Source organism: Notolepis coatsorum (genome assembly GCF_963971535.1).
Source record: "Notolepis coatsorum genome assembly, chromosome: 7".
Classification (NCBI taxonomy): Eukaryota; Metazoa; Chordata; class Actinopteri; order Aulopiformes; family Paralepididae; genus Notolepis; species Notolepis coatsorum.
Window position 1 is genome coordinate 158,546,391 of NC_140171.1, and position 12,760 is coordinate 158,559,150.

Here is a 12,760-nt window from a genome sequence, read left to right on the forward strand (position 1 = left end):
CCACCTGTGACGGCTGGGGAATTGCAACCAATATGCAACCCAAAGAGTATCACACCATCCGTATCCACTCCACACTGGCTAGACAACCCAAAGAGTATCACACCATCCGTATCCACTCCACACTGGCTAGACAACCCAAAGAGTATCACACCATCCGTATCCACTCCACACTGGCTAGACAACCCAAAGAGTATCACACCATCCGTATCCACTCCACACTGGCTAGACAACCCAAAGAGTATCACACCATCCGTATCCACTCCACACTGGCTAGACAACCCAAAGAGTATCACACCATCCGTATCCACTCCACACTGGCTAGACAACCCAAAGAGTATCACACCATCCGTATCCACTCCACACTGGCTAGACAACCCAAAGAGTATCACACCATCCGTATCCACTCCACACTGGCTAGACAACCCAAAGAGTATCACACCATCCGTATCCACTCCACACTGGCTAGACAACCCAAAGAGTATCACACCATCCGTATCCACTCCACACTGGCTAGACAACCCAAAGAGTATCACACCATCCGTATCCACTCCACACTGGCTAGACAACCCAAAGAGTATCACACCATCCGTATCCACTCCACACTGGCTAGACAACCCAAAGAGTATCACACCATCCGTATCCACTCCACACTGGCTAGACAACCCAAAGAGTATCACACCATCCGTATCCACTCCACACTGGCTAGACAACCCAGAGGAGGGCGTCCAGCCCAACACGGCATCGATACAAGGCTAAGCTAGCGCTAACCCAGCAGCATCAATACAGGGCTAAGCTAGCGATAACCCAGCAGCATCAATACAGGGCTAAGCTAGCGATAACACAGCAGCATCAATACAGGGCTAAAGTACCGCTAACTCAGCAGCATCAATACAGGGCTAAAGTACCGCTAACTCAGCAGCATCAATACAGGGCTAAAGTACCGCTAACCCAGCAGCATCAATACAGGGCTAAAGTACCACTAACCCAGCAGCATCAATACAGGGCTAAAGTACCGCTAACCCAGCAGCATCAATACAGGGCTAAAGTACCACTAACCCAGCAGCATCAATACAGGGCTAAAGTACCGCTAACCCAGCAGCATCAATACAGGGCTAAAGTACCACTAACCCAGCAGCATCAATACAGGGCTAAAGTACCACTAACCCAGCAGCATCAATACAGGGCTAAGCTAGTGCTAACCCAGCAGCATCAATACAGGGCTAAGCTAGTGCTAACCCAGCAGCATCAATACAGGGCTAAACTAGCGCTAACCCAGCAGCATCAATACAGGGCTAAGCTAGCGCTAACCCAGCAGCATCAATACAGGGCTAAACTAGCGCTAAACCCAGCAGCATCAATACAGGGCTAAGCTAGCGCTAACCCAGCAGCATCAATACAGGGCTAAGCTAGCGCTAACCCAGCAGCATCAATACAGGGCTAAGCTAGCGCTAACCCAGCAGCATCAATACAGGGCTAAGCTAGCGCTAACCCAGCAGCATCAATACAGGGCTAAGCTAGCGCTAACCCAGCAGCATCAATACAGGGCTAAGCTAGCGCTAACCCAGCAGCATCAATACAGGGCTAAGCTAGTGCTAACCCAGCAGCATCAATACAGGGCTAAGCTAGCGCTAACCCAGCAGCATCAATACAGGGCTACGCTACAATTCTGAATTACATTCTCAATATAATTAGCCCAAAAGGTACATTTTAAATAGTTTCTCTACTATTATATTTATTATGTTCACTGTGTACTGTATGTTGTTGAATTCATAAATCATGTTCTGGCAGCAGTTCATGGTCAATAACGGTTATAATAACGAGACCTTCATGTTTGGAAGATGATAAAAGCAACCCTCTGGCCAATCCCTGAGAGAGAGAGAGAGAGAGAGAGAGAGAGAGAGAGAGAGAGAGAGAGAGAGAGAGAGAGAGAGAGAGAGAGAGAGAGAGAGGTTATTCTCCATGCAGCAGTGAACAACCCTCTACTCCTCTTTTTTTTCCACTTTTTCTCCTCTTTTTCTATTTTTTCTCCCATCCCAATTCCTCTCGTGCCAATTCTCCCCTCCCCTGTCTTGAACGTTGCTCGCATATGCGCCCCACTGGCCGGTTGTAGGGAGGATAGAAGCCTTGCATCACGTGTCCCCTCCGATACACGAGGAGGCAGCCTGTCACTTCTTTTCACCTGCCAGCGTGGACTCTCATTGGCGAGGTGTAACGTGTGGGAGGCTCACACTACCCCCGCCATTTCCTGTCTCTGCTGTGCAGGCGTCCCCAACCGACCTGTAGGAGTCGCTGTCCACAACGTCCAGATGACCACCCATCGACTTCCACCCACTAACTCTGCCAATTGAGTTAGTATGACGGCCGGCCCAAGCCGGAGGTGACGAGCGCAATGTCCGCTGCGCCACCCAGCCGCCTAACCCTCTACTCCTCTTGTAACTTTATCTTTTGTTTTCAGTCCAATCTCTGCTTTGTGTCTTTATCTTCCTTTGGCTGTGACAGTAGGAAGGCTGGGGAGGGAGACACGTGAGAATGAGATGTGGTTCTGGTGGGGGATTTGATCCCAGGCCAGCAAGGGTAGTGCATGTGTTCCAGGGGCAGGGGTCTTAACCACTACACCACCTCTAGGATTGGATTTCAATCCCTGACTATTATGGTATTTGACCATGACACACACTCACCGACCTCACATTTGACCTGGAAAGCCTATAGTCTAGTTCGACACAAGGAACATGGTATTTCCATCGTCACAACCCCAGTAAGTCAGGAAGAAGAGGTAACTAACACAAGAGACGATTGTGATGTAACCTGGGATGAATAAACCAATGGCAACAACAAATAAGGTGAAGGAAAGTGATATATATTGTGCAAGTAATATGTACAGTGTATACCAGGGGTGTGAAGTAATTGAGTAATTGTACTTTGTTACAATACTTTTTTGGGGGATTTGTACTTTTTACTCAAGTATTATTAGGTTTGTATACTTGTACTTTTACTCAATTACATTTCAGAGAAAAAAAACATACTTTTTACTCCTGACATTTGTACAGTGCCTGGCTGCTATTCAGTGACGAGCAAACTCAATCATCACAGGTTATTGGGTCACGCTGGAGGGCCTGGCACTCATTCAAACCCTGGTCCTTGTTGATCTCAGGACCCTGGTCCTTGTTGATCTCAGGACCCTGGTCCTTGTTGATCTCAGAGCCCTGGTCCTGGTTGATCTCAGAGCCCTGGTCCTTGTTGATCTCAGAGCCCTGGTCCTTGTTGATCTCAGAGCCCTGGTCCTTGTTGATCTCAGAGCCCTGGTCCTGGTTGATCTCAGAGCCCTGGTCCTTGTTGATCTCAGAGCCCTGGTCCTTGTTGATCTCAGAGCCCTGGTCCTTGTTGATCTCAGGACCCTGGTCCTTGTTGATCTCAGAGCCCTGGTCCTTGTTGATCTCAGAACCCTGGTCCTTGTTGATCTCAGAGCCCTGGTCCTTGTTGATCTCAGAACCCTGGTCCTTGTTGATCTCAGAACCCTGGTCCTTGTTGATCTCAGAACCCTGGTCCTTGTTGATCTCAGAACCCTGGTCCTTGTTGATCTCAGAGCCCTGGTCCTTGTTGATCTCAGAACCCTGGTCCTTGTTGATCTCAGAGCCCTGGTCCTTGTTGATCTCAGAGCCCTGGTCCTTGTTGATCTCAGAACCCTGGTCCTTGTTGATCTCAGAACCCTGGTCCTTGTTGATCTCAGAACCCTGGTCCTTGTTGATCTCAGAACCCTGGTCCTTGTTGATCTCAGAGCCCTGGTCCTTGTTGATCTCAGAACCCTGGTCCTTGTTGATCTCAGAGCCCTGGTCCTTGTTGATCTCAGAACCCTGGTCCTTGTTGATCTCAGAGCCCTGGTCCTTGTTGATCTCAGAGCCCTGGTCCTTGTTGATCTCAGAGCCCTGGTCCTTGTTGATCTCAGAGCCCTGGTCCTTGTTGATCTCAGAGCCCTGGTCCTTGTTGATCTCAGATCCCTGGTCCTTGTTGATCTCAGAGCCCTGGTCCTTGTTGATCTCAGAGCCCTGGTCCTTGTTGATCTCAGAGCCCTGGTCCTTGTTGATCTCAGAGCCCTGGTCCTTGTTGATCTCAGAGCCCTGGTCCTTGTTGATCTCAGAGCCCTGGTCCTTGTTGATCTCAGAAAGTTGATTGTGATTCCACAGTTGGTGCCAGTGTTGGTTTGGCATTTGAGAGACTCAGTTGCATTATAATCATCCAGGAGAATGGGATGTAGAGCATGTCATCTGAAGGTTATAGAGACAATACAGTCATGAGGAGGAAGGAGAGCAGGTGTGGAAGGACTCACATGTCGGATTATTATTAGTGCTGTCAGGCGATTAAAAAAATTAATCTAATTAATTACAGGATTTGTAATTAATTAATCTAATTAATCTCATTTTAATCGCATAACCATTTTATGCCTGATATTCTATATTCTATAATCATATTTCAAATTGCATGTGTCCGGATGGCAGAATTCAGTACTGTATCTACAAAACCTTCTGTTTAATCATCTTCCATTTATTCATTTGCTTAGATTTATCAGGTATGGTCAATTTTAGCATGGTGTTATTCACAGTCAAAGATTACATTTTTTTTATTGATATTCTCATTTGGTTCATTACAATTTACTCAAGCCTACTAACAGACACAGTATTTCTGACACTGGGAATACATTCCCTGAGATCCATAGATGTCCCTAGAATCAGATACCAAGAACATGCAAATGGCCAATATAAAAAAAAAATTGTAATTAATTTTGAGTACATTTTCATAACGTAATAATTTGCTGTGTAATTAATTAATCTAATTAACGCGATAAACTGACAGCCCTAATTATTATTATTATTATTATTATTATTTTAAATGATGTTTTGTAATAATGGGTGGTGGAGGTGATGATGATGATGATGATGATGATGATGATGATGATGATGATGATGATGATGATGATGATGATGATGGTGTATTTGTTCAGGCTTGATGTGCGAGTATTGCTGGAGCATAAAACAAGTGCTGGTGAATGCTGTGGTGCTAGGCTTCTCAACTGCTGTGAATTTATGTGTAATGCCTGTACTGTCTTCATAATACATGGTGGCGGTAGTGATGGTGACGATAACGATAACGATTATTTTTCCTTTTCTCTGGATATATCGGTGGATATTGCTGGGGCAACACCGACTGTGATGTGGCTTGAGTGTGATTTGAGAGCGAGTTGTTTTGTATTTGTGCAGACTTGCTCGTGTGCATCCTGGCATGGCTACAGTACACCAGATCTCTCTGCCCTGAACCTCGCCTGATGCCTCTCTTCCTCTCTGTCTCTCTCTCTCCCACAGGGCGGCAAAGGAGCAGAGAACTTTGACAAGTTCTTCACACGAACCCAGCCCCAGCTCACGCCACCGGACGAGCTGGTCATCGCCAACATCGACCAGGCTGACTTTGCCGGCTTCTCCTTCATCAACCCTCAGTACACACACCCCGTCCTCCACCTCGTCGCATGAGAAGGACCGGCGGAGGACCTCCATCTACCAACCCTGCCCCCCCTCCCCCTCGCCTCCCGCAAAAACCAACAGTCAGCTCAACATTTGACCACAACTTGATGATCAAGGCCCCAAATTCGTGAAAATCAAACCCCCCCCCCAAGTCTTGATTTTATGAAATTAACAGAGTTCTAGAATATAGAGCAAGTGCTCTGTAATATCTTTGCCAGTATAAATTGATTTGCCATTGTAAATGAAAAGGCCAGTGAAAGCAACAAGTTCTTTATAATAGATCGTAGTGGTAAGGATGTATACACGGATGCCCCTCCTGGACCCTGGCATTTGTAATGGAAAGCACTTCCATGCCTTTATCACGGGCACTGACATGGGAGCATAGCTGGGGCAATTTGTATTAACCTATTCCAGTGTATGATGTAATTAGGGGAAAATCTGGAAATGTAATTAAGAGATGATTGGAGAATATCTAATTCGGAGGAGGAGTTGATGAAGAACACCGCTTCACAACGCTCCTCCACACGTTCACACTGAACCACATCACAGCCTCATGGGGCGGATTCACCCAGATATCCCGCGATGTCGCCCATTTGGGGGCAGAAGTTTAAAAAGCCAAATATGAAGATACACTAGTCGAGGTGCCAGCGTTGCAGAGACAACTTCTAACGTAACGTTGGTATACTGTATCTTTTTTACAGTTTCCTTTTCCTGTCCCTGTGGTGATGGAGAGATTATTATATTTCAACACATTTCAATTCTAGTCGGTCTCATGTTCCAGTGTGTGTTGCGGATTTGCATCGACATGGATTTGCGTTAAAGAAATAATATACTGTACAAGACGATACAGTATGTTGAACGTGAATACAAGAGCCACATTCATGCATACAAGGATTATGCAAAGAGACACATAACAGTATATGAATAATTACAACATGTCATAACATGGGTCAAATGGTTATTATTATCCTGATATCAATGTTGGTGGCTTTAAATAAGCCCCCATACTAGCATAAAATGTATACTGCCCTTTCTTCAGCTGCAGTTAATGTTGTTGATTAGTATCTTTTACGACCAGAAGTGAGTAAGTGGTTATCATTTTAATGTGTGGGCATTGGCAGAACTCTCATATCTATTCTCGTTTCTGGGTCGTTATTTCTTTTATTCGCTATTTCCATTCATAATCCATCGAGGCAGCCTGTGCAGGCTGTCCTGAATGGGTCTGAGATCGCAAACGTCCAATACCGCCACCTAACGCCTTGCGGCCAGTATTGCACATCCTTGGAAACTCTCTAGCTTGGTCTGTCTGTCGATCTAAAAAGTCCAGTCCGGGTTTTCCTAGTCGGGCAGGAGTACCGTTTATAACACATGGATTGGAGAGAATCAAGCACCGCCGATTCATGTTTTTTGGTGGATTATGTTGGCAACACGATCGACATCAATACTTGGAATGGCGATCAGATAATTGGAATATTCTTTTTGTCGTACATCCTAGTCATGGTAAGGGCTATATGGTATCAATCTTGCGTTGATCCGAGCATGCCTTCATTGTGATCCGAAAGTGTTACTGTAACGTTACTCCACAACGTATGCCGTTGGTGACGATCGAAGCATAGAAACCCCCCCCACCATTTCATGCATGCATGATGAAACATAATACCGATAATATAGCGTTGATTTCAGATTGATTGTTGATCCAGGTGAGGAATGGCACGGTTTCTAGTGAAATGCACTAAACGCTGCATAGCGGCGTTTCCTGGGATTACACAGAATTACTCTAAAACTATACTCATATTCCCCACGGTATAAAACGGGAATGTATGGATGAAAAAAATATTTCTTTTTCACAAATTGAACGATAGATACTCGATGTCAAATGGGCAATAGTTTTATATCCATAGCTATGATATTTAATATAGTTTTAGCCCTGCAAACACCGGCATGTATCCCCATTCATTAGAGCGCTGGCATTCATGCCACACGGCCCACAGCGACCTCTGGCGCTGAAAGTGTTAAACATTAATACTAAAAAGTGTATAGCTTGTCACTGTTTCTGTCTGTATGCTCTAGTCATCCCACTAGTCATCCCACAGTACTGTGCTCTAGTCATCCCACTAGTCATCCCATAATACTCTGTTCTAGTCACCCCACTAAGACATTAAGACCCTCCGTGTTCATGAACCTCCTCATCTTATAGTTGTTTCAACAGCTTGTTCTTTCGCAAGGAAATGACCCTCGAAACATAAAAAGATGTTGTTGTTTTTTCCCCTTTTCTTTGTTTTTTCTTATTTTTAGATCATAAAACAAATTGATGTCAAGTTATTGTTTGCGTATTAAACATGCAATGTTACATTGTATGCTCATGCCCTAATACACATATAGAGTAGATATCTGGTTTCCCAGATACAGAAGGAAGGTGATGATGTTGTGCATGTCTGGGAATCCGCTGGTAGAATTGATCTTATTATTTGTTGGATTCTTTTGTGTACATCCTTTATTTTTTTTGGTTCAGTAATAGCTTAGACGTAGATTTGTAAAAAAGAAAAAAAAGAAAACAATCTGCTTTAATGTAATGTCATGCATATTTCCATTAATTTAGATCAGATTAATTACTATTTTAATGTAACACATACCAGTGTATTATTAACTCCTTTGTAAATATTCACAAGTTATTTAAAACAAAAAAAAACAAAAAAAAGGATAGCAACTCGCAGTTTTTATACCAACAACTGAATGTGCTTTTATTATGTTAAATAGTTTAAACATATATTTCTATGTACAACTAAACAACTTACCCATACAAAAAATATATCAACTTTGTAACAACTTGGGTGTCTCTCATAGATGTTCAGATTTAGCCAATTATGACAGATATCTGACAAACGGCTGCTTCTGCAGAACTATCAACGCATGTGTTGGCTTCCTCTCGTCATATCCAGTGTCTCTGAACGTGTGTTGACTGGATGTGTGGCTCTCGGCCGATCCTCTCTTGGCCATCCTGCCTGTATGTGCTGATGGTAGGGATTGTCCAGCACGTAATGAACTAAAATGCTGCATGATACTAAGTACCAGAAGAACCACCTTATACACAGGTCAAGGGTCAGCAAATTTAGCCAGGTGCCATATATATATATTATATATGTATATTTACAATAGGAATGCTTATCTGAGAGCAATCTGGCAGAATGTGTAGGTTATTTCTTTTTGTATCTTGCAGTGAGTGGTTTGATGTTAGTGACCAAATAGTTATGGAAATGCTCTGATATGTCCAAGTCATCTCGTTTGTTCACTTCACTCGAATGTAAACCAAATGAGATTGACATGTAACAATGAAAGGAAGCAACAGATTCATGGGAAATATCTATAATATATATTCATGGACCTTATTTGGTATTATCTGGCACCGCCATTGCTATCTAATATTGCAGTCACAACATAAACTCGATTTTCCTACATTGTAACTTTAAAGTTTCTTTAACCTTTAACTTTGTGGGTGCGATGAGGAATACTGACCCTTGACCCTCCATAGCACCACTCTTCACTAGACCAGAGGGACCGCTAGTCTCTCAATAACAGGGGTTTTTGTTTTGTTGTTAGTGTTGTGTTGGTGTCCGTTCATACACATTTTGTAGATTTATTTTTCTGTTGTTATTATTATTATTTGTTTATATTTCTTTAGCTTCCTCTCAAGTAATTCAGGAACGGTAAACGGAGAATTACACAGAAAATGTATATCCGATTAATAACATAATGGTAAACCGTTGGAATGATTTCTAATATTTCCTCTCTCCTTTTTTGTTTGTTCTCCTAATGTTTATTACTGTATAACCTTTTATGTCCGTGCCAAACCAGAAAATGCCAGAACCCGACAATAGCAGCATTGCACTAGCTGTAGTTAATAGACCCCATGGCAGCCTCTCTCTGTCATATAGCCAGAGGCCAAAAGCCCCTGTCTGGCACATCTATTCCTCTGAGAGACGGATCGCATGGAGCCGTCGGTGTGCTAATAAACATTGATGTCAGTTTAGTAACAGTTTTCTTCAGTAGTTTACATGGTAATGTTTTTTCTCCGTGTAGCCAGTCTGGACCTGGGAGAAAATATATCAGAATTTACCTTTTAAATTAACATTTTATTATTACATTTTCTACACATGGTGTCAGTATAGATTTCAAGTGATTTTTAACTACTTGAGGTGTTACTTGATTTAGCATTTCCTGCCTCGTGCCACTAACACTGCCAGGGTTAGGGGTTTGACACTCAAAGGGGCCCCCCATACTAACATATATATATAACACATGGCATGCTTTGGATGGAAGTGTCCACCAACTTGCATAATATCATAATAAAAGCAACCAAGTGCTTCTCGTAATGGTATGGAATCATTTAAACATGTTCAGCTATAATGTTTGACCTGCTCTTCTGCGTTTGCCATGCTTGCTTTTACCCTTTTACCTCCCATGCAGTGGTCAAGCAAATGCATGAGGGAACAACAAGAGAGTGACTTGTTACTTACTATCAACTAAGAATGTATAAGGGAGAGAGAGGGGAGGGGGGGTGGATGGATGAAGGAAGGGAGAAAGGACGGAAGGAAGGAATGAGTGAAGAGTTGATGGATGGACAACCCCTCTTCCATACTGGTCTGCCCCCCTCCCATCCCTCCTCAGTGTCTGGTCAATCAATTCATGATTTCTTTTGGCAAAGCCCTCCTTTGTCCTTTAAAACCCTCCTTTGTCCTTTAAAACCCAATTCGTTTGCAAGAGCAGTTTCTTTTGTCCAAATGAGTCAATACCGCTGATAGCTTCCCCTTTCCTCCTCTCCTCTCCTCCCCTTTCCTCTCCTCTCCTCCCCTTTCCTCTCCTCCCCTCTCCTCTCCTCCCCTTTCCTCCTCTCCTCCCTTTTCCTTTCCTCTCCTCCCATGTCTCCTCTCTCCTCCTTAAACTCCCTCCAACACCTCCCTCCCCTTTCCTTTCCTACCCTTTCCTCTCCTCCCCTTTCCTTTCCTCTCCTCCCCTTTCCTCTCCTCCCATGTCTCCTCTCTCCTCCTTAAACTCCCTCCAACACCTCCCTCCCCTTTCCTCTCCTACCCTTTCCTTTCCTCTCCTCCCATGTCCCCTCTCTCCTCCTTAAACTCCATCCAACACCTCCCTCCCATGTCCCCTCTCTCCTCCTTAAACTCCATCCAACACCTCCCTCCCCTTTCCCCTCTCTCCTCCTTAAACTCCATCCAACACCTCCCTCCCATGTCCCCTCTCTCCTCCTTAAACTCCATCCAACACCTCCTCCCCTTTCCCCTCTCTCCTCCTTAAACTCCATCCAACACCTCCCTCCCATGTCCCCTCTCTCCTCCTTAAACTCCATCCAACACCTCCTCCCTCCCATGTCCCCTCTCTCCTCCTTAAACTCCATCCAACACCTCCTCCCTCCCATGTCCCCTCTCTCCTCCTTAAACTCCATCCAACACCTCCTCCCTCCCATGTCCCCTCTCTCCTCCTTAAACTCCATCCAACACCTCCTCCCTCCCATGTGGCCAAATGTTTACATCCTGCGCTGTATTCTTTGTTTCAGAAGTGAATTGTTCTGAATGTCCAGACAATATTAAAATATGCTTATCTTAAAATATCTGCTATATCTAGTGAGGGCGGTTCTGATTTGTTCATTTTCTTTTCATGTGGTTGGCTTACTACTTTTCAATAAATGTTTAGGTTTACGTATGACTTGGTTTGACTTCTTCTTAGAGTGTTGATGCTCTCCGCTGATTTTGTGTCCCGTCTGGTTTTGAAAAGAAATTACAACTTTCTTTTGGCTGAATGGAGCACATGATCACATGATCACTGACGTGCAGGGCTGCCTTATGACTCATCCAGCAACACCATCTCCTGTCTCTGTTTGTTTATAAAACAACCTGTCCTTGTACATAATGATTTAGATATCAACATAGACTTTAAAAGAAAGAATATATTGTATTTTGCAAATGGTGTATGTTCGCCCCCCCCGACCCATCAGACTGAATCCCTTAAAGAGTTTGAGCTATCTTACCTTGTAATCAATAGTGTCATTTGTACCTAATGTATGATAATGCAAATAAAAAAGAAACATAATGGCCATACTGGTGCCAGGAGTCATTTCTTTACTCTTTCAAATTGTCAAATAATGCCTTGGTTTCCACAGCGGGCTTAAAGGATAACTCCGGCGTGGGTAAATGTTAAAGTGGTATTTTCTTTTACCCTTAATGCTATCAATCCGTCTAGATACTTTCGGTGTGATCTGCCAAGTTTTGGAGATATCTGCCCTAGAGATACCTGATGTAGAGATATCTGCTGTAGAGATACCTTCTGTAGAGATACCTGATGTAGAGATACCTGATGTAGAGATACCTGCTGTAGAGATACCTGCTGTAGATATCTGATGTAGACATATCTGCTGTAGAGATACCTGCTGTAGAGATATCTGCTGTAGAGATACCTGCTATAGAGATATGTGCTGTAGAGATACCTGCTGTAGAGATACCTGCTGTAGAGATACCTGCCATAGAGATACCTGCTGTAGAGATATCTGCTGTAGAGATACCTGCTATAGAGATACCTGCCGTAGAGATATCTGCTGTAGAGATATCTGATGTAGAGATATCTGCTGTAGAGATATCTGCTGTCGAGATATCAGCTGTAGAGATACCTGCTGTAGAGATATCTGCTGTAGAGATATCTGCTGTAGAGATATCTGCTGTAGAGATACCTGCTGTAGAGATACCTGCTGTAGAGATATCTGCTGTAGAGATACCTGCTGTAGAGATACCTGCTGTAGAGATACCTGCTGTAGAGATACCTGATGTAGAGATACCTGCTGTAGAGATATGTGCTGTAGAGATATCTGCCATAGAGATATCTGTTGTAGAGATATCTGCCATAGAGATATCTGCTGTAGAGATATCTGCTGTAGAGATATCTGCTGTAGAGATATCTGCTGTAGAGATATCTGCTGTAGAGATATCTGCTGTAGAGATACCTGCTGTAGAGATATCTGCTGTAGAGATATCTGCCATAGAGATATCTGTTGTAGAGATATCTGCCATAGAGATATCTGCTGTAGAGATATCTGCTGTAGAGATATCTGCTGTAGAGATATCTGCTGTAGAGATATCTGCTGTAGAGATACCTGCTGTAGAGATATCTGCTGTAGAGATATCTGCCATAGAGATATCTGCTGTAGAGATACCTGCTGTAGAGATACCTGCTGTAGAGATATCTGCTGT

General features: G+C 43.8%; 1 protein-coding gene across 1 annotated transcript in view; it reads left to right on the forward strand.

The window, feature by feature from the left end:
- LOC311231823 (protein kinase C alpha type-like) overlaps window positions 1-11,218 on the forward strand; it is a 316,426-nt gene extending 305,208 nt beyond the window's left edge. The window contains 1 exon segment of the mRNA XM_084318445.1: window positions 5,355-11,218. Within this exon segment, the coding sequence (XP_084174571.1) occupies window positions 5,355-5,519 (165 nt within the window). The 3' untranslated portion in view covers window positions 5,520-11,218.
- The last annotated feature ends 1,542 nt before the right edge of the window (window positions 11,219-12,760 follow it).